Source organism: Eucyclogobius newberryi, unplaced genomic scaffold, assembly GCF_026437365.1.
Source record: "Eucyclogobius newberryi isolate DKJ021-1_F unplaced genomic scaffold, fEucNew1.0.hap1 SCAF_12, whole genome shotgun sequence".
In the NCBI taxonomy this organism is placed as follows: Eukaryota; Metazoa; Chordata; class Actinopteri; order Gobiiformes; family Gobiidae; genus Eucyclogobius; species Eucyclogobius newberryi.
In genome coordinates, this window is record NW_027315746.1 from 27,013,684 (window position 1) to 27,037,323 (window position 23,640).

Below are 23,640 nucleotides of genomic sequence, written 5' to 3' on the forward strand. Positions count from 1 at the left end.
TGGCATTTGCAGCCATGTTTACACTCCTTTAGTTTTACAGACACCATCCACAAATGTGCTTCTTGTCACGTCTACAGACAATAAAATAAACTCCACTAGACTGAAGTTCCTCTGCTATCTGTGGAAGTTTCGCTAACAGCAACTGAACACTTCCTGTGACACTTACAAAATAAAGGTTTCTGTGTTTTCCAGATATAGAAGCACTTTCATTGTGACAAGGTCTGAGAGCTACAGATCATTTATCGCTGTGCAAATAACAAATAGAGCAAACAGAGCCATAGTCACAAATATCTTCACTTTTTCTTCTGTTTGCTTGCAAAGTTTGATATGACATGTGCAAATGTGCAAAAAAATATTTATGACACAACTCCTTTGGATAATTCACACTATTAAACTAGAGAATCTATGATGTTTCCAAGCTCAGAAGACGAGGCGCAGCTACAACTGGTCTTAAGTTGAACTGGTGCACTCGGTCCTAACTCCAGTCATTACTGTAATGGGAAAATAGGTCATGTCATGTCATGACATGTCATGTCAAACCTTTCTATGCTGTTTTTCTGTGTGGAGATGATAAATGTGAATATAAGAATATGAGTTACTGATAAATGTGGTCCGGCAGTGCGTCAGGACTTGATTATGTGTGAAAACATCTGAATAAGATGGCTCGAATCGTCACATGCGTGATGTGCGGGTTCATCTCTTTTTGAGCTGAGTTGATTGTGATGAGGTGCGTACGTGGCAGTTTATGTCACTAACTTTAAAAGCATGTGTATTGTCATGTTCTGGGGTAGGGACAGAAACCTTTGTTAGGGACAGTGGTTATTTGCTGTGCACGAGTGAATAAAGATCCACCTTTTGAGAAAGACAAACTGTTCTGCTTCATCCTTTTTTTGGTAATTGTTTGCAGATATTCCACAACACTACGTCTGGCAGAGGTAAGCCTGTGTGAATTAAGCTAAATACAACACAACTTGACTTTATTCTCGTAAGTTAGTGTCTCCAAAGATTTTTAGATCAGATCGTAGCACTATCTACATCTTAAAATAATAAAACACTAATTTAGCAATCTTAACAATGGAAAAGTCAGAGACGAACCCAACCTTGCTTTCTTTTACATCCTCAATCTTTTCTCGACTTCTATTCAAATCGGATCGAAATGAAACCCTGACATTCATTTGCAAAAGACATCGATTGGCTATAGGGGTCAGTTGTTCCAGAATAATTCGCTGCAATTTCAACATAATGGATATACTCATCCAACAAATGCCATATTGATCGAAATGGCTTTCCACAATAACGACGTGAGAGTCTTATTTTTTGCCCGGAAAATGGCAAGATATCACGGCCGTGTGCAAGGTGAGGGGTGAGATATGGGTGAAGAGTGAGCGGTAACGACACGGCGCCAATTAGCAAGATAACAGTATTTGTTTAATGGGGAAAAGAAATCTGCTTTGGGGCACTCAGGAGTCCAAAAGCGCTTCTTGGAGGAATGTATTGAGGAATAGTTTAGAAAAGAGAGAATTCTTTGTGATAAGGGGCTTACGGTGTGTTTTCGGCTGCTGTCAAAAGTGCTCAGCTCCTGTGGAACAGCTCAGGTTGTGACAGCGGGGGAGGAGGCAGATGAGTCATGGGTTGTCAAAATAATACTTGTAATAATAATGGAGACAAAAGGTAAAGGTGGACAGGAAAAAAATCTTAAATTGAGCGATCTCGATTCGAAACTTTAACATTGTGAGTACACAAAATTTTTGTGTACTCACGTGTTTGTTTAAAAAATATTGCTAGAGCGCTAAGAGACCGCGCCATGTTTCAAATATTCAGGTGTTCTTTTTTAATTACAATGGCTCTTTCAAGAATGCAGTTGTCGAGCTACATTAAATGTCCTTGTAAGAATACGGACACTTGATTTAGCAATAGATGTTTGCTTGGATCTGGTGGATAAGTTAACTTCCCCAATAATGTTATACAGCAGGGGTGTCAAACTCATTTGGGCCGCGGGCCGAATTTCGACGCTCAGGCTGGGTCGAGGGCCAAACATAACGTAAAACATAAAACTATTAAAAGTATAAGAAATAAATAGCTTTATATAGCCTACGCTGTTTTGAAGTAATTACTGGATCGATAAAAAAAAATTAAAAAACGTTTGTTCTCATAAACTGAAATGTACTTAGAAAAACAAGGGTAATTTCACCAATACTGTGCTTCAGTTTATGTGCATTACAACTTCAGAGTTAATCTACAGTTCTACACAGAGATAAACATTTGACTTTATAACAAAATAAACTTCTCAAGATCTAAAAAAAACTTTTAAATGTACTAACTAACATGTCCACGTCTGTGTAGTTCTCTGTACACCTGAACTGACACACCACTGAACTTCTGCTCAAAAGTGCTTAAAGTGCACTTCTCCTTTTTAAATATAAGTTTGAAATGTTCGGCGGGCCGGATTAAAACGTCTGGCGGGCCGGATTTGGCTCGCGGGCCAGAGTTTGACGCCTATGTTATAGGGGTGGGCAAACGAGCCACATCCGGCCTTTCAATCCGGCCCACCAAGCTTGTCCAAGTAATATCAAATTACATTTAATTTTTTTATTTAATTTTATTTATTTATTTTTTCTCCTTTTTTGCCCTCAGGCATCTGTCTGCACTTGTATCCTTAATAAATATGACGTGAAATGAATTAAATAATAGATTCAACAGCCTATATTTGACAGAAAAGTGATATTTTATTTGATATTAAATTTTTTGGATTTTTTTTTTTCACACCAATGATCGCGGGCCGGCCCTCCGCTACTTGCCTGGATTCGAATATGGCCCTCGGAGGAAAATAGTTGCCCACCCCTGTTATACAGTATACATGTGAGGTCTGGGGTTCCAAAAGAACAGAACTATTGGAAAAACGTGGTTTCTAAAGTAAAGTACATTCTAGTATGGATCTCAAGTATGTCAGCCAGCAGTAACATTGTCTACGGAGAATGGGGCTGGTTCCCAATTTCTGTAACTATTAAGACTTGAATTATTGTATTTTGGGGGAGGCTTTTGCAATCTAAAGAAAGAAAGCTCAGCAAAAACATGTATATCCTCTTGTATAACCTATTTAACACAGGGGATTATACTTAGCTTGGATGACTATTATCTTTCCTGTATATGGACAAAGCAGGAAATGACCCACATTAACTGGCTTAAGCGCACTGTAGAACGAACTCTGAAAGATCAGTTCATACAGAGGTGGTACGGAGAATGTCAGAGGATGAAGCCCCGTGATGTGTAGGTGGAATTCAAAAAGGTTGAAAAATATCTCCTGTGTGAGAAAAAATCACTTGTATTTGTAATTGAAGAAGTGGAAACAATAGACCGTCAAACATTGTGGGGCGTTATAAGGGCATAGACAGACGTTTACGTTTCTGTTCAAACATGTGGGTGAGGAGTGTTCAAATAGTGAAGTTGCTTTACGTAAAGAGAAGTATTTGCCGAGTCATAATGAAATGCCCAACATTGTTTTGACTCTTGCATGAGTCGAAACATCTTATTTTTCAAAAACGGTGTCCAGATGACTACAACTGAATCTTTTTCCACGCTCCACCCAACATTGTATGAATTTATAATACAAATGCAAAATGAAAGTAAAAAAGAAAGAAAAAATAGAGTTGTGTGTCTTAGTTCTGTATTGTATTTGTGTTCATATCATAGATATGGTCGTGAGCATAATAATAATGTCTAATGTCTAATCTGGGACATCCAAATATGAAAAATGGATAGAGCCAGAATTCAATTTCTTGCTTCATTTGGTTGACCTACAAAACACAAAAGATGAACAGAGATGTACAATTTCTGATATCTTATCTAGTTTGTTAGTAACCAGATCTTACTGAAAATTGGCCAAAAAAAAAATCACATTTTCAGTTAAAACTGAAATAAATCAGGCTTGGAATTATATAACAAGTCCTTCTGTACAACCCATTTACATAATGTTCAATACAAGATTGTAAGGTTTGGCATGTGTAGGTGCGACTTTAAGGACAGAGCTTTATGTTTCTATGGGAAAAAAACATTTTGAGAAAACGTCATTTGAAGTTATGATGTTCCATGTAAATCTATGCAAGTGGATCCAATTATACCAAATAATAAAACATCTTTAGGTGCAGATTGGACAGTTGTGTATTGATACTAAAATAAAATCATACAAAGGACACAATTGACACTTTCCTGGCTAGTTTGATGGTGTGGGACACTAATAAACTGGATAAGATCATGAAGACGAGCGGACATGTTGTGAAGGAGGAGCTGGACTCGTCTTATCGGAGAGGAGGATGTTGTCCAAAACCATGACTCTCCTGGACGTTCCCTCCCGCCCGCTCCACACTGCACTGGTCAGCTCGTCCAGCAGACTGTCACTGCCACGCTGCTCCACTGAGACACACAGGAAATTATTCCTGCTGTCGCCATCAAACTGCTGAACACTGAGCTGTAAATCATCTTGTAAAGTCATAGCACATAATTCAGGTCACTTGTAAAATTGTACATAAACATGTAAATATGTTGTGAGTTTACTATATATTTATTGTATTCATTATTTAGTTAAGTCCATTTATTCTGTGCTATATAGGGTTGTCAACAGTATCAATACTAAAATAATTCACATAAACAAGGCAAAATTGAACTTTTATAGAATTTAGAATGCGTTTGAGGTTCATATGAACAAGAATAAGACCATGTGATAACTTTATCCAAAACATGCAATAAAAACAACATAATACATACAATACTATATACAAAATACAAAAGTACACAAACTTACTTTTTGTTTGTTTCGTTATAATTGTGGTATTGAAATTGGTGTTGAGTGATTACTTAGTATCGAAATCAAGTTTGAAGTTTCAGTATCGTGACAACACTAGTACCATACCATAGTACCATACTATCATACTGCATTTAGCTGACAAATACACTGATTTGTTGTATTTTTGATAACAATTTCTTCTGCGGCATTTCTGTAACAAAAAGATTCTCCCTTTAGCGATGAATCAACTAAAATAAACTAGTATAAGACCACCACCTGTTTGTCTCTGTGGTGATGTTAGCGCTTTGCCTGGAATATCCCATAGTATGGCATTTAATTTACCTATCTCCATGGTGACAAGCAAGTAACGCCACCTGGCAAACTTATGAGAGCGATCTTTGAAGAGGCGACTTCGCTTACAGGGAAATAATTGTAGTACTTTTGAGCAATTAAATCTGTATTGAAGAGATGTAGTATATATAGATATAGATCAGTTTACTGCCATACTGTGGAGCGACAGAAAGTAAAGAGAAAAGTTACATAGTGTGCTTTTAAACGATAAGGACGACTTGGCTTCTTTGTTAATTTGATGTCTTGACTTGAATTCAAATTGATGACTATGAGTATTGAGTATTTGCAAAGTTCTCCCAATTATTTTTACATTGCGCAAAATGTACAAGAAAAGTGAGTCACCAATGTCTCTTGTTACCACAACACGGACAGCCAATATCACTACATTTGGACAGGGACTTTCTATCCTGGAGCCATTCTGAATTTTAATAACTCTGTGACAACCTCTAAAATAATGACAGGACCACTCCTGATGAGATCAGACAGAAATGTCAGCGATGTTGTGAGGCTCACTGTTGGAACCCTGCAATCGGCTAAAAGGTTGTTTGCACCAAAGCGTTGTGAGCTTCTCCAGAGACAGAAGTATCACAGTAACAAGTGAGAAACAAATGACAAAAACTACAAACTTGTAACGACATTTGGGCCAAAAAAGCAAAAGAGTTAAAGTCACGGAAGCGCGGGTCTGGAAGTTATATTTTGAATGGATCATGGATGCTTGAGTAATCCTGTATTGTTTTGCATATGAGGCTTGTGTGCTCAGAAAATGTCTGTGTCCGTTTTCACCCACCCCCTATCCCCGCCCACATCCCTGTAATTAGTTGTGATTATTGGAAAAATTACTTTTTTGACTCTCTAAACAATAATGCAACACAATAAAGTTGCTGTCGTATATTTTTATTCTGCAATAAAATAAAAAAAAATGTCAGTTTTTGCCCAGTGTTTGTTGAGTAATTCCCTAGTGTGATGTCATCAATTACAAACAATTCTAAATATATTCAAATGCATTTTAGTTCTATGAGTCATCCAACCTGTCATGGGCACTTTTTTTGTCATTTTAGATCATTATTGCGATTTAAAATGAACAAAATGTGACTGGCCACGGGTTTTTTTGCAGAATGTGCAAGTTGAAGTTATGAATAAGCCCCTCTGTGCTTCAGATAACACTATTGGTTGTCTTAAACGTATACATTAAGGTATTAAAAATTGGTCGTTTTCTGGTCTTTTTCCAGCGCTCCTCGGGGGCGTCACCTATTTCTCGGCTCCCAAGCTGTAAAACAAGCGATGTACAGTAAGTGCAACATTGATTTAACATTAACACAAAGAGAAAACGTGGAGCGACTTGATTAAAGTCACTGCAAACGGAGCAAGTCTAATGGAGGGTCCATTCAGAAAGTGGAGAATTATCTTTGGACAGGCACTAAGCACACAAAATTACAAAACAGACATTGCCACTGATAAAAAGAGTTTTTAGTCAGTATTCATTTGCAACTCCCGACTCTCAAACCGAGCAGAGCCTGGAAATGTCTTCATACTTCTTACTGCATATTGAAATGAATGAATTGTATTTAGTTGCCTGCATTAAAATGTGTTCTGTGACATATGGTGTATTAGTGGGAGTGTATTGAGTTGCATCATATCAAAGTGTTCAAACAAAGCAGAGGAATAAACCTACTTTGTTTCACTGGTTGTTACGCATTTATTTATCGCTGATTAGAGAAGAAAATATACCACACAAACTCACCAGACGAGTGTTTTATTTTTCTCACTAACGCTGCAGTTTGACATCTTAAATTACATGATCAAAGACTGCAATCCATTCCTTTGGTTTTAGGAAAGTTACTGTTACTATTCTGAGTACCACCGAATGAAAGAGTAACTGTACTGAGATACTGAACTACTGTAAATTCTGAATGTGTATTTTTGGTACATGTACTACTCCTGCATTACTTACTTCCCAACATTGATGCTGCACAAGATACTGCAAATGTATTATTATTATTATCAACACAATGCCCTCCTGTCCTTCCCCAAAATGTTTCCAACTGCAATATCCAACATATAGCAGTTATGACACAAGCACTGCCCTAAGATTGCAGTCTACGCTCCATATATAATGAGGTTTGAAAATCCCCATTGGAAAACCACACTTCAATTTCCATTACACGCTGTCAATCAAATATCAGTAGAAAGTAAAAAATATAATGGAAAACCAAGGAGGTTCAATTTACCCATACACAGTCCGTTTTCCATCATTGTCATTCTTACAAAAAGCCAGCCCGTAGCCCATATGTACTTGGAGACATACTCGTATAGAGATCAAATAGAACTACAGATAACATTCAAATAATTTCCTGCGTGGGTTCTCAAATGTACCGTCTTTGCACATTGATGACTGTCTATCTCTCGATCTCACTTTCACGTTTGCATATTTTCTGGTCTGCTACTGACACTATGCGTTGCTACTCCTCACCTGTGATCAAGCCAAACAATAGCCTCAGTCATTGAATTTGGCTCAATTAGCATGCAATGTGGGCCGGCCAAGACGAGCAGCTGCTGCGAGAGATGTGGACCGAGTCACCTACATCCATCAAGGAGACAAAATGAAACGTGTATCACAACGTCGCCTGTGAGATTGTAGAAGGAGCACAGCTGTTCAAAAAGACATTATGCTAAATTACCTTCCGGGAGGTCTTAGCCGTTTATAGTGGTACAGTGTTTGCACCAGAAAAAGTGTAAATATTGCCGGCCTCAAAGCGTAACGGCAAAATTGTTCAGTTCTCAGCCATTTTGCCAAAATTGTTCAGTTCTCTTGTTAAGTTTTACAGCCAAAAAACACATTAGAAAAAACAAATTGCAGTCACTGTAAAATGGTGTGTCTGCTGTCTCAAATGAGTAGTTACTTCATATTATTATTATTCAACCTGTGCTCTAAATATAGATTCAGTCGGTTATTTGAGTTGTACATGTCTTTGTTTCAGCTTTTTTTCATCAAATGTCTATGTTAAAGTGAAGGAAAACAATGCCAATGCAAGGGATGTCATGAATTATGACTTTCACTGTTTAAGTATTATCAATATCTGAAATATAAACATATTCACTCAACACTCCAAAAATAAAGACATCTTTTTTTTTTCTTTCGTGTATTTTTTTTGAGTTAACGTCCACACAAATAATTGTTTTAAAATGAAAACTTTGACTATAACATCGGTTTCATAATTCAGGTCTGGTGTTATATTAGACAGTGTCAACAAAGGATATTACTAGATTATAAATCAGTCATGACTCATGATAACATGACTATAATAACAGTGGCAATAAAAAATATACATTTATAAAGATATATAATTATAAAACTGGAATTTGACTAGTTTGTGCTTCCATTGATTTAATATGGTGTAAACTTTTAACAGCTTAACAGTCAGCAACAGCTATTCACCAGTGAGACAAAACATCTTTATATTTATATTTTTTTACTATTTTTTTTTTACTATTTGGTCTGAAAGTCAAGTGAACAACCGGCCAAAGTCATTGCCAAATCAGCGTACAAATTTCCAGTTATATTATTCTGTCATACAACATTCAAGAAATATTCAACAATTAGATGAAAAAAGTGTTTTTTTTCTCATTTCCACACAACCTTAGAAAAATGACAACATTGCTGCAGGGTGAGGTTATCTCCATTTGAACTAGCTGCCAAAAATATGTACAATAGACTAATCCCCCTGCTAGGTACTCCTCCTGAACATGAACTTACAATACACAGCTCATCGTGTGGGGAAAGTCCCCCCCGGCAACGCACTGCAGTCGCCCACCTCTCCTGACAAGTTGCCAAGCATAGCAACTTTATAAGACGGGTCAACTGCAGGTAACAAATATCCCCAAAAGAATAATACAAGTACCATAAAAAAACAACATAAATGCTTGCATTACTTTTCAAGCAGCAGTTTAGCCTTTGCACTTTCACGACATGTTTCAATTCCAGCGTCTAAATCGCCTTCACTACTTCAACATTCATCTGAGTCTAGGTCAAGAGGTGGGAGTGCATCAATGGGTCCTTCTCGTAAAATGTCACGTCTCTTTGAGGATAGGTCTGCCCTCCTCATCAGAAGTGCTCCCACCGTAAAAGACCAACTTGAGGTACCTGCATGGCCCCATACTCCAAACGCATTCAATAGAAAAGTGAAAATGACACCAAAAGTATATTTTATAAAGCATAATATGTCTCCTTTAAGTCTACCGCAGCCTTTAAAACAGACAGCTCTCGCATTATTAAGACGTGACTCACTGGTTGTGTTGTATTTGACGCCGTTGATGTACTCGGGGCAGGGTCGCTCCACTATCCTCCCGATGCCGCTGCGTGGCCAACACGTGCCAATCTCATCTGTGGTGGCGTTGCAATACAGACCTAAGGAAACAAAAGTATTATGTGTTCATCACGATTCAACAGAGAAGTATAAAGTTACATTTATCAGTTGTTAATCAAATTGTACTTGTCAGAGTCGTTTTCAGAGGTACTTTCACTCCTACTACTTGAGTAATCTATTTGACTGTCACTGTGTTTACCCGTATAAGTATGTATAAGTTGCCTATAGTGACAGTCCAAAGCGCACATAAACCCAGGCACGTCGATTGAGGTGCAGTGGATCGATTCTCCATAGAACAGTCCTGTGTGCCCAAACAAACACCTCTGAGGTTTTCTCATACTTCTACCAGAAATAGCAGCTCCAACGTTGCAATTTATATCCACCCAAAAACACTAGTTGCGTCTGCATGTTGCGATTCATAAAAATTGACATGAAGTTGAAGCCAGTCCTCATTCAGCGCATGAAAACATTTATTAAAACCTATTTTACGTTTATATGACATCTGTTCATAACAAACGCGCAAACATTTGAACCAGATCTGCACAGTTTGACAATAGTGACAAGTAAAAAAAGGCTTTTAATAAATGTTTACCTATGCATTATGTTATACAAATATGACAATAAACTCACCTGTTTGAATCAATTTACCGAACTGGTCAGAGCAGTTTGGGAAAAAAAGACGAATTAAGTCAGATGTTTTTAGTGCAGTCTGATTTCTCTGTACATGTAAATGTAGTGACTGTAACAGTACTCTTTTGGTTTCTCTCCCACTGTAAGTAAGTTCACTGGGACTAAACCCAGAATTAAGCCTGGACTGCACCAGGAATATATATATAAAAAAAAAAAACTCTCTCTCAGTTCTAGTCCTTAGAGAATATATATTATATATATTCTCTAAGGACTGGAACTGTGCCAAACTGAACATAAATCATAAAAAAACTAACCCGAAGTAACAAAAGTAGACAATGTTAAATTATTTGGACGATTGTGTCTCCGAAACCTTATTTATAGACATGGTTTATTTCAGTCTAACATTTGAAAATATCAGTGTATTATTGATTTTTGTTTGTCCATTCAATTTACATTTCCTTCAAATTGTAAATCAAATATTCCATTCAGTATGACATATGTGCTACAGGCTTTGCTAATGGCCAGTCCACTCCGAGGCTCTTCCTAGCCCTGAGGAAAAAACATCCACATGCTCCAATCATGTGAGGGGTCCTCCTGGACCCTTTATAAGCCTGTGTATATGGTGCAAACATCGTCTTACCAAATCAGCACCTTGGAAATTTCGTTCCACCGAAGATGAGGAGAGAATTTAAGATTGGACTCACAGCTGCTAAAAAGTCAGAAAATTCAGTCATCTGCTGGTGTCGGGCGAGGAACTGCGGTGCTTCTCCGGACACATCCAGACCCGCCTCTCCTGCCTGAATTTGTGCCATGCTACTGCAGACGCCTCCCACGGGTGGAGAGTGTACCACCGTGGTAACGGCCTCATGGATTTTCCACTGGGCACCATAATCTGCCCAAGACCAAAACTCCAGCAAAGAGAATATATTCCCCTCTTTGCTGCTTCCCACTGTGCCTAGAGCCTTTTCATCTATCGATTACCATTCCGGTAAGAATGTGCATGCTCACGGGCTAGTTGTCTCCTAGGGATAGCTGCACAGTGGCCCTGCATGGCTTTTTGTTGGCCCTGAGCGGATTCCCAAGGACTGTTACAGCGCTACATCTGCCTGCCAGTACAGGGGCCTACACCCCGTTCCACGAGTCAGTAAATGGGTCCTGCGCGCCTTCCTGTATGTCGCCGTTACAGTGGAGCTTCTACAGGCCTTTTCAGCTTGGCTTTCTGCAGGGAATTCTGGCACTGCAAAACATTCTAGGGGCCATTATTGTAGCCCTGCATATTATTCAGCTGTTCATTGCAACACTGCTCTAAAGTTGGGGCAAGTGCAGTGGCTCTACACAGCTTTGTCTTTCTGGGTGGCTTTTTGTGGGTGACAAGTTTCTATTCTGGTCAGCTGTGACTGATCAGGACGTCTCCGGCAATGTCAGTTTTGTGCCCCGCCATATCTTCTCCTGGCCTGCAGCTCTATATTTCACCTTCCCTCCACATCAGGACTGCCATTTGAACCCTTGTAATGTGCAGAGCTTTCTTGCTTTTCTTTCAAAATTGTCACTCTCCTGGCTCTTGCCTTTTTAAGAAAGCAGGGGACATGAGAAGGTTTTTGGTGCACCCAGCATACTTGTCCTTGAGTGCATTCTTGCCTGTAAGGTTGTGACATCGTCTTTTAGATCAAGGGTCGTCTGAATCAGACCTTTTTCTCACCCCCTCATGCCTCAGAGGTGGACTCTCGATGGCATCTCCTGCACCCTGTCTAGGCTCTACACTGCTACTTTGCAGCCAGTTTCAGCTGTTCGGACCAACTGCCATGAACCGGGACGCTCCACTTTGTTCTCAGCGTTTGGCTCACTGGTTAAGTCATGTGGTGTGTGGTGCTTTCGAGGCGCAACTGGCTCTGTGCCAATGACATTGCTGTCCCACTAACCCCCCGACATGGGTTGTCAGTGAAGGATGTTTGCCTTACAGCATTTTGCCTATCCATTACGTTACGTTTGTACAGTTGTATCTGTTTTTCATTACCGTTGGATACGTCATTCACTCTACAATTGTGTTCTTGGAAGAGACGGTCTTTGCATTATCTTCTTCTTTACCTTGTGAAGTATATGTGCTTTTAGGAGAGGCGGCTGATTGAACGTCACTGTGTGTTTTTTGTGCACATCGATAAAGGTGTCTTTGGTGGGACCAGCATGTGTGCCTTTTAGGTGCCTTTGAGCATTCTGGACGTTGCTTGGGCACACTCCAATCATCAAATCAAATCAAATCAATTTATTTTTGTCATGCTCATGCTAGGCCAAGCCTGATGAGAGAACAGTGTTCCATACAACCCTCACATAGGTTTTAGCCAATAGTGAAGCTCATAGAGGGCGTAGCAAACAACATAGAAATCAAAGAGCACATACAACATAGAAATCAAAGAGCACAAACAACATATAAATCAAAGAGCACATACAACATAGAAATCAAAGAGCACATACAACATAGAAATCAAAGAGCACAAACAACATATAAATCAAAGAGCACATACAACATAGAAATCAAAGAGCACATACAACATAGAAATCAAAGAGCACAAACAACATATAAATCAAAGAGCACATACAACATAGAAATCAAAGAGCACATACAACATAGAAATCAAAGAGCACAAACAACATATAAATCAAAGAGCACATACAACATAGAAATCAAAGAGCACAAACAACATAGAAATCAAAGAGCACATACAACATAGAAATCAAAGAGCACATACAACATAGAAATCAAAGAGCACAAACAACATATAAATCAAAGAGCACATACAACATAGAAATCAAAGAGCACAAACAACATAGAAATCAAAGAGCACAAACAACATAGAAATCAAAGAGCACATACAACATAGAAATCAAAGAGCACAAACAACATAGAAATCAAAGAGCACATACAACATAGAAATCAAAGAGCACAAACAACATAGAAATCAAAGAGCACAAACAACATAGAAATCAAAGAGCACATACAACATAGAAATCAAAGAGCACAAACAACATAGAAATCAAAGAGCACATACAACATAGAAATCAAAGAGCACATACAACATATAAATCAAAGAGCACATACAACATATAAATCAAAGAGCACATACAACATAGAAATCAAAGAGCACAAACACCATAGAAATCAAAGAGCACAAACAACATAGAAATCAAAGAGCACAAACAACATAGAAATCAAAGAGCACATACAACATAGAAATCAAAGAGCACAAACAACATAGAAATCAAAGAGCACATACAACATAGAAATCAAAGAGCACATACAACATAGAAATCAAAGAGCACAAACAACATAGAAATCAAAGAGCACATACAACATAGAAATCAAAGAGCACAAACAACATAGAAATCAAAGAGCACAAACAACATAGAAATCAAAGAGCACATACAACATAGAAATCAAAGTTACCTAATGTAAGTGTTGTCCTATGAGTATGTCCTCTACAATCAGGCGCATCAGCCCTGGCCTCTTTTACCTGAGTGGAAAGAGGGTGTTTGCATCTAATACACAGGCTTATATAGGGTCCAGCAGACCCCTTGGTCACATGATTGGATATTTTTAACTGGATTAGACAATAGCCAAGCCTGTAGACGTCAATGCACATTATCATAGAACCAAAGTTACATTAGGTTACTTAGATTTATTTTGCTTAGTTTTTTACTCTTACTTAAGTAATTTCTTGACTCAATGTAATTTGTTTTGGCTACTCTACCAAATTCTGGTTTCAGGGCATTTCATGCAGCAAACAGGGCGAGATCTTTTCATCAGGTACACATATTATTCATTATTATTGTACAATTGTCCTAATTGACATCAGCAAATACAAATATTGTGTGGTTCTCTGAAAAATGTGCATGTTTTTCATCCCATTCAATACAAATCCAATGAGACATAAGTTGTTATTGGCCTGTTTTGTTTTTTTTGCCTGGATTTCACACCAGATGTCTCATATTATGCAGTGATTCATGCACTGATTTGGTATAGGATAGCCACACGTTTTGCAATGGATTTAACACTGGATGCCCTTCCTTGCTTTTCTTCAAATCCATGATCAAGAAAAACTTACCAGATTTATTTCCCTATGTCATAGTTACTGTATAGGAAAAACATAATAGCTGTTCTCATTATGTGCTTGTTGTATCTCATTGGCAACTTTCAAACATTTGCTTTTTAAATTTCATTATATATGAGTAGGGATGTCAAAATTATTCGGATAATCGATAATTGTGATTATTCAGTTCACTAAATGGCTAAAAAAATGATAAGTGTGAGAATTGTAGGCAGCAACAATATATTCTCCAAAAACGATTACAGGTAAAGTGCTTCTATATCTGACTGTTTAAGCGATAATAACATTACTTTTTCATTCCGAAAAAATTATTTCATAAAGCAAGACTTAAGAAAATAAGGATTTCCCTGTTTCCTCTCACAATAATGTGCTTTCTGACATCCTTGCCCATACAAAATCCAATCGACAGTAGATTTTAACACAATATAATAATAACTTGACCATAACCATCAGTTTCAAAGTAGAAAGTTAAAGTGTATACAAGCCGGCTTTAGTGCGTGTGTTTTGTTTTAGTTTTGTAAGAATTTAGCAACTAAAAAAATATGCCTTTGCATTTGTTTCCTAGCGTTATAATTATCAACGTTTGTAGCCTGGTGCTGATCATTATGCAACACGTGCAAAAGAAAAGTGTGAAGCTAAAGTTCAAGTGATGATAATGAAAGAGACGCGTGCGCCGCAGAGAGGCTTCCACACGCGACTCAAAGCGCGTTCAAAGACACAAGACAACTACTTTCATCTTACCTTCTGCGCTCATCAGAGCCAAAGACGCGTTCTCCAAAACCGAGTCCTGAAAAGCATCTAACAAACTGCAATTAAGGTCCCCGAGCTCCGCGAAGATGATGTGGTAAATAGTGGCGTCCATGGTGCCGCTCTGCACGCGCGATAATCCCCGGTCCGAGGAGGAGCGGCACGGGAGCGGCACGGGAGCGGCGCGGGGTTGACGCGCGGCTGGACTCTGGAGTGAAGTGGAGCAGCGCTGATGAGAGCCGCGGATCTGGAGGAGGAGGAGGATGAGGAGGAGGTGGGGAAGAGGAGAGAGTGTGTGCGCTCCCGCTGTGCTCCACGCCCGGCCAATCACTGACGCGCTCATGTACACGTGCGCAGCGGCAGCAGTTCTGTGCGCGGACGCGGACTGTGACTGAGAGCGCTCCTGACCACATCACGGACTCAGCCACTGTGACAAGTCGCACCTGCCACCGAGCTGCCACCGCGGGTTAGAGCGAGCACGGCCCCGCAGCGTGAGCGGGGGCCCCGGGCACGCGGAGCAGACACAGTGGAGAGACTAGAAGAGACAACAAGGCCAGGGTTATCTACTGAGCTGGTCCTGATGAGAGTGTGGCACGGAGTTTATCACCTTTGTGTGTGTCCTGCGGAGGCAAGATACGAAAATAATCATTAAAAACTAAAAAGCAAATTATACAACGAGGCTTTTACTAGTAATTGTGGGTGTAACGTTTTATTATTATTATTATTATTTTTTTTTAAACAAACAGAACACGACCAGAGAGGACATTAACAGAACAAAATACAAAGAGACATCAAATACACATTTAAACAAGTATAAACACAATCTTAGGGAATCCAGGTCAAATGTGTCCTTTTCGAATGCTATTTTTCCATTTGTCTAATCTCTGTTATTATGTCAGTCCAGTCCTTGACCGTGGGTGTAATTTTTTAAATTGTAGATATCTGAACATGTTCTGCAGACAATGTGACATCGTACAGCAGTCGACTGTTATCTATTCCTATAGTGTTAGTTAAATAAATATCTTAAGACATGTTTTTTTTTGCTCCAATTACAATTGTATTTTTCTAATAAACAGCCTGAAGCTGCTTTTTTTCTCTGCAAAATAAGACTTTGATGATTATTTCTTCTGACCTGTAACTTAAACCCTGAACCCCAGAGCTCTCTTTGGTGCATAAATGAATGACCTTAAAGATTTAATTATGTGACTTGTCATGCTACAACGCAGGGCACCCTTTGGATATCTGCATTAATCTTCATATATATATATATATATATATATATATATATATATATATATATATATATATATATATATATATATATGTATTTATTTATTTTAAAGTAGCAAAACACAAGGCTAATTTTAGTTAAGTATACAGATCTTTATACCAACACTTTAATAACTGTTTCTGACCCAAGTGACTCAAAAAGAAAGAGTGTTACAGGACATGCATAATTTATAGAAGATATTTTTTTGTGCACTGTTCAGATTTATTGTGGAGGGAGAAAAACATTAATATATTTTCCCATGTATTTATTTATTGGTTCACATTGGTCACTCTAAGAAGTTATTAATACTATTTGGGCCGGCTTTTTGGACAGATTCCAGACCAGGAGGTATTTTAATGTGCATGCACATGAAGAGAAATACTGGGCAGGTCTATATCTATTTTGTGTATTACATTACAATCACAGTGAATACTTAAAGTCTCTCACATGAAGCTCTAGCGTTCCTCTCAGAAGGTCAAGAATTCAGTTCACTCACCTTCTGCTCCACTTCAGACTCCTCTGCATGACTTTCACCTTTACTCAAGTCTAAGGAGAGAATTACAACAAAATTATTCTGAACTCTCTGATCGCATTTATTCCCCTGGATTTGGAGGCTGCCATTTCATTTTTATTCTTTAATATTCAAAAGCAAGCTAAATTATATTCAATTACCTTGAAATGAACAATACAACTATTCATTTTACTGTCATATACTACTGTACTATTGCTGTTGCTGTCAGATTATGTTGAGCAGGACAAATTGCCTTAAGACAAGTGTCCACTGCACAATTTTGCCGTCTGCGATCAAAGATTAGGTCATTGTTTTCATCTCTGCAAGTTCAGATGGGCGTGATTGACAGGTGAATCAGGTGTATCAAATCAAATATGGCTGCTTACGAGGGGAAGAAACTGAACCATTGTACGACCAAAGACGAGCTTAAATCAAACCTGTCTGATATTTTTCTCTCACTGCATTTACTTCAATCTCTGTCACCAAGCACATCTCACGGATACGGTGACTTTACCACACGTCTTGTAGTGTGACATCCATAAATCAGGGATCTTCCATCGCAGACGGCCAAAATCGTGCAGTGGACGTCCGGCGTAACAGAAGGTATTATAGAAAATAAAAAACTTTCCTCCTCTTCTTATGCTTTATGCCAATGTAACTTTGAACAGTGGGAGGATATTGCACAACACTTGTAGAACATAAATTATTCACTCTGGCTCTTAGCACGTTTCTAAACTGGTCCACATACATTTTGAGACATTCATTTTTCATCCCAAGTGCTGTTTTATACACTGTGACTTCCAGATTTGGACTCGCCTTCAGATGTACTTAACTGAGTATCGACGTTTTCATAGTTAATTGTCTCTCTCTTCAACTCTCTTGTGGCAAAGCATGAAGCTTCTCCCTGTTTTTAAAATCCTTTACACCACTAGAATATAGGTCCTCGTATAGCATCAAGTATAGTATCAACATGCTCATTTAAAAAGACTACATTTTTGACAATGACCTTTAGCCAGTGTGGGTTAGCTCCCCGTAAGGTGCATTGCAGATTTGTGTTTCTGGTCACGTCCCAAACTCTACATCCGAGCCTTTTACCATAGTAATGAACACGACTGATTGGCGAGGCTATTAATAGTCAGCTCCAAAAGTGAATGAATTCTCACATAGCAGTCATTTCACATCATAATACGTAAATATTATTCTGTGTTTTTTTTAACTAAATGTACAGTTCTGCCAGAGTAGTTTAGAATTTGATCAGGAGATGGACCGATATATCGAATATCAGCCATTGGCTGTTTTGTCATCAAGTCAGATTTTTGATCAGGCACTACTTGGGCAAGTAGGATCCTTCAGGTCCATGTGCGGCTTCAGCACAGCGCAGTAGAGCAGGTGCTGGAGAAGGATAGACTTGATGGGGTGCGTACCTATGTTCCTCTGTCCCAATATTTCCTATTTTCTATGCACCTGGAACTAAGGTACCGGGAAACAACAGTTACTCATATTTTCAAAAGTTCCCGGTATTCCCCATGGCCGCTATTCCTTTCCTACAAAGAAAAATAGGTACGCGCACATTTACAGTCCAGCATAACAGTAGTGCTTATGTGGCCAATGGGCTGTATTTGTTCAGTTGTTTAATGCGAATGAGAAGCATTAATAGTTTCAATAACTCAGCCGGAGCCACTTCAGTTGTGCGCCTTAATCACGCATGTTGTTGAGCGTAGGCCTGTTTTCTTGAATCCCACGGTTCCAAATCCCCAATATCTGTGCATAAATTGATAGTTTTACTGCATAACATAACAGCAGCAACTCCAGCCACGGTGCAGGTCCCTTAGAGCCACATCGACTGTGTGTAATCATATTGTCTTTGTGGACGGGCCACACTAGCCTGTAGTCAGGGGGAACATCAGTACCTAACAATTATAGGTCAGGGATTTTAAGGCATCATCCAGAGAAAACCGCGAGTCAAGATTTTGGTTGTGGCCCCCAAATGACAAACACTGTCATTAAATATATGAACATAATAATGGAACATACTGTAATCAAATAAAAGACTTGAGGCACTAAAATCTAAATTCAATGCAAAATTATTATTAGAAATGACGGGTGGCCTGGGGAGAAAAAGTGACTTAGAGACATAGCGAGGCAGACATGTATTAAACAGCATTTATATGTTGGTTATTAGTTAAGTAAGTTAAAGCCTATGTAAAAGGGAGTTTGTTGGTTCTCCTCCAGTAAAATTAAGTACTTTAGATGCAATATTTTAACTCATACCCATTTAAATAGTCTACACAAAATATACTATTTTATTTGATCTATTTGACCAGGCCAAGCAAGGTTATGCGTAAAGATGAGAAAGAGTTTTAGTGTGGAGCTGCAGACTTGCATACTGTCAAAATACATCTATGTACATTTTATTTGGTGTTTGTTGAGTTTTTCGGCTCCTCCCCCTGCATCACCCACTGTGGCACTCACAGACTTCACTCTCCTCTCCTCTGTGCTGAGGCTCCAGAGAACCACTGCTACTGCAAATTCTTCTGTCTGAACCGATGTTTTCGTTTGCACTTAGCCAAAACCAATAACCTTTAGTTTTCTGTGCACGAGTTTGATATATCATGCGCTACACATGCCTGTGCTATCAAAACTGTCCCAACTGTGCTCCTGAACAGCCTGTGTGTTTTGTTTGCATTACTTTCTGCAAATAACTTGTGAGTAATTTAGTCTCCGTCAAATGTGTGAATTTGTATGATTGCTGTTTTATTAGCCGCAAGGATTTAGTGCTAATGCTAAATTATGAGACGCCCCTGAGCTCAGCCCTTGTTTGCACCTAATCAGTTCTTTGACCTGCTGTAAACTGGGATGGGACTGAATTTGGTTGTTGCAGTGCTCTGTGCATGAAAACATAGAGACTGTGGTTCTTTCCCAGGTTTCTCTTTTCCCACTGGGACAGCTATTTATAGCGCTCAATGTCCATCCCATTGTTTGACGTTCCAGTTTTATGTTTGTTGTTTGAAGCTTTGTGAAGTACAAACTCATGATGCGTCTCCATCACTATTACAGAGATCTCTTTTTTCCCATTTGCTTTTTGCCCAAGAAAAATTATCCATGGTCTAATTTCACTGTTGGCCGTATTTATCTCAAAAAATGTCCATGCCATTGACGTTCCATTTATCAAATCTTTCTCATCAGTTTTTGAAGCTTCGTGAAGTGACGGCATGCTGTTGTGATGTTGTTTGCAACCACATTGCAGATATGGTTTCCCAAGGCCTCGCAGCAAGAAGGTTCTGGGTTCGACAACCAAGCGGCTTCAACAGGTCTTACTGTGTGGAATTTGCGTGTTCTTGTTCACCCTACCACTAAAAAAAAACGTCCCTCTAGTGCTAGGACACTCTTGAAATTAAGTCCCAAATCTCAGTGGGACAATGGTTAGATAAAAAATGATGATGAAAAAAATAAACTCCTGTTGAGGTCAATGCTGCAAAGTCTTTTCATCAAAACCCATTTTACCTTTTGCATTTCTGATTGTCTCCTGGTCTTGTGGTTTTCTATCTGTACAGAATGGAGTACTTGAATAATTATGGAAGCAGTAATGCTCCTTGAAAATGCTTGGTGCATGTACTCATTATCATAAGAATGGTAGATCACAATTATGCAGTTGCGCACTATATCCAAGTGGTTTACATGACAGTGACCTAAATTACTCAGGTAGTTACGCACCTATGTCCTTTTACTGCTTGCTTTGATTAATTCTATTTGAATAAAAGGTTAACAAGCTACCAAATCAGCAGACCATAGTTATAATTTTGTACACTCTTTATTTTGATTGTTATAATTCAAACTTGATTTAAAACATGTTTCCAGCTCCTTGTATACATTTTCTTAGGTCTTAGAACAGGGATGTCCAAACTGTGGCCCGGGGGCCAAATGCGGCCCTCAGACCAATTTTTGTTGGCCCTCAGGCTTGACCCAGTACGTTTTACTGTTGAATTTGAACAAATTCAAACATATTTATGTTATACCAACCTAATATTAATGCTCCACGTCTTATAAAGTGTTAAGTGTGGAGGCGTATGGGAACAATGTCAAATCCAAAATGTTGAATGGTTCCCTTCATTGTCGGGTGTTCTGTGGTCCTGTGCTCTATATAAGTTTCAAAATGCGGCCCTCTGTGAACAATGATTGGACACCCCTGTTTTAGAATATCTCACAAGTGAATTGAATAGGATGGCAGTAGTTTAGTGTGTTTTTGCCGTCACCTAGTTTGTGCAGAAACAATTCACCCTCAAGGAACACATTTTTTTCTGACAGTTTAAACATTTAGAAGAAACAAAATACGTATATGTGTTTTTGTACATCTGTATTTGTCAAATGAGTAGAACTGAAATTTTTCCAGTTTTCATGCACAGTTGAAAGGCTTTTCTTGGTTTTCATTATTTTTTTGTAATTGGCTTGAATAGAGTACAGGTATTTGTGCATATGCTATAATTTTCCATTACATTATTGCACTCAGCAGACTACACTAGGAGAATATACCTATGTCCTCCTGTCCTGTAGATGAGGGACAAATGCCTCATAGTGAATGGTCAATTAAAATGCGTTTGCTGTGCTTTAGAAACTATTCGTGGCTGTGTAACTGCTATTATCACACCTGATTACCTTTTCATTACTGCCGTAATAGCGCACCTGGGGACCCCTGCAGACCCCTGCAGACTTCCACCAATCACTTTGAACTGATTAGCTTTAAAAAGGACATATATGTTAAATGTATGTTGTTGTTTTTTGCTTTAAACCATGTTTTCACACCGTTTTCCTCATCAAAATCATACTTGTAGGTATGGACTTGTAGGTCATAGGTAGAAATATGGGGTGCCCCAAGGGTCAATTGTACTGGTTCAACGGCGCCACTTAGAAGTTGATCTATATATCACTCATTTTTTATTTAGGCCAATGAAATTCATCAGGGACAGTGATGGGAGTTCAATTGAGACTTGAGATAACACAAAGAAACAATCATTGCTCCGCCCTCCAACAAACAGGAAGTCGGCCATATTGGACTGAAATCCAGGCGCAGTCCAAGGATTTTTGACCAAATGACCTACACATTGGTCCACGTCGTCTACATTTTCACTACGTTCCTGCTTCCGAAGAGTGCACACGCTTTTTTGCTCGCTCCGCTTGCTATTGCTGCTTTCCTTATTTATTTTGCTTTTTAATCAGTTTTTGTCTTCCAAACATTTTTGCTTTAGACTTTTTCAAGTAAACCAAGGATTTTAAGAACATTTTTCCAGTTTTAACGACATATCTGACGCCAGCGACATGTCCGGGAGAAGAAGGGAGAAAGACTGTGAACGCTGTCGGAAATATCAACAAGAAATTAATGAGTTGAAAACACGGATATTTGTTTTGGAATCTGAAAAAGTTCTTCACGATACCATTCCTGTGTCAACCGACGGTAAGAAGAGCACACTTTTTACAAGAAAAACTGCTACTTTCAACCTAAACCGCAGTGACTCTGTGTCGTTTCCAAAACTGTCTAAAAACCAGAAAGACCAGGCTGTTTCTTGGAACAAACTTGGAGCAAAGCCTAAACGATACAAAGATAACGTGAAGTCACCTAAAATACAGCTCACCAACAGATTTTTACCACTTTCAGAGATGGAATTAAATGAAAAAAGGAAAGATGACGTGGCCAAAATACAGCGAGGAGGATCTGCCAAGGTCACGCAGATTGTTTTAGTTGGGGACGGCGCGATAAGTCACATGACGCATGAAAAGATAAACACACATTCTTTTCCAAGCGCCACTGTTTCTGAGATAACGTCACTCCTTCCAAATATTATGGCTAAGCATGGAGGAGCTAAACAGCTGATTGTGCACGTGGGTGCAGTGGACATGCGGCGGGAACAGACTGAAGTTTTGAAAAAAGACTTCTTGAATTTATTCGACGTGCTTGATAAAATGGAAATCAAAACTTTCATAAGTGGACCTCTTCCAAACATCGACAGGAGGATAAACAAGTTTAGCCGGCTTCTTCAGCTGAACACATGGCTGTCCAAAGAGTGCTCCCCGAGAGGACTACACTACATTGAGAACTTCTATCTATTCTGGAAACGAGAGGACCTGTTTAAGAGAAATGGCCCCCACCTATGCAGAGGTGGAGTGAGGGTGCTGACAGAGAACCTGCTCCACGCTCTGAGGCATTGGACTGGGCCTGGACAGGGTCCTGAGCAGATAGTTAGAGAAGAGAGGAATGAGAGAAGAATTCCTGCTCCCTCAGCCAGAGACCGAGCCAATGTTTCAACATCAAAAGCACCACAACCTCAGCCTCCACCAAAGGATTCATCAGCAGCTGCTCCACCACCACCAGCAAAGGATTCAGCTCCAGCTGCTCCACATTCACCTCCACCGCCTCCAGCAAAGGAACAATCTTCAAAGGCCTTGGACCCATCTGTGACAAGCCCAACAACATCCCTGTCATCGCCCCTGCCTTCACACCAGCCCTGGGTTCCCCCTGCAACATCTACTCCCACTAAAGATTCATCATTCTCCTTCTCATCTCCACTCTCACCCATGGGCCTTCCCAGCCATTTTGAAAGTCTGATCAAATCAGGCATTAAGATGGCTCCACTCACGCCCAATATAGCAAGGGCTATGCCGACTACACCAACAAAAGCCCCACCACCCATCCCCCCTCGCCTCTCACCTGGTCCCAAACTCTCCTTGGCTACAAAAGCCCCACCACCCATCCAACCTCGCCTTTTACCTGGTATCTCCCATAGCTAGGATGCACTGGGTCTCAGCGTTGCCGGGACTTATTGTCACATTAAAAATCAAACCAACCCGGGGCCCTATGTAAAAAGAGCCCCCCCTAGTGCTATTTCTGTAGTCAC

The 23,640-nt window shown here is 39.3% G+C and overlaps 1 protein-coding gene across 1 annotated transcript in view; it reads right to left on the reverse strand.

Moving 5' to 3' along the window:
- LOC140356633 (corticotropin-releasing factor receptor 2) overlaps window positions 1-15,132 on the reverse strand; it is a 181,565-nt gene extending 166,433 nt beyond the window's left edge. Inside the window, exons 1-2 of the mRNA XM_072441765.1 lie at window positions 14,967-15,132; window positions 9,417-9,536 (exon numbers count right to left, since the gene is read on the reverse strand). Of these exons, the coding sequence (XP_072297866.1) occupies window positions 9,417-9,536; window positions 14,967-15,087 (241 nt within the window). The 5' untranslated portion in view covers window positions 15,088-15,132. The remainder of the gene's footprint in view (window positions 1-9,416; window positions 9,537-14,966) is intronic.
- Between the last annotated feature and the right edge of the window lie 8,508 nt (window positions 15,133-23,640).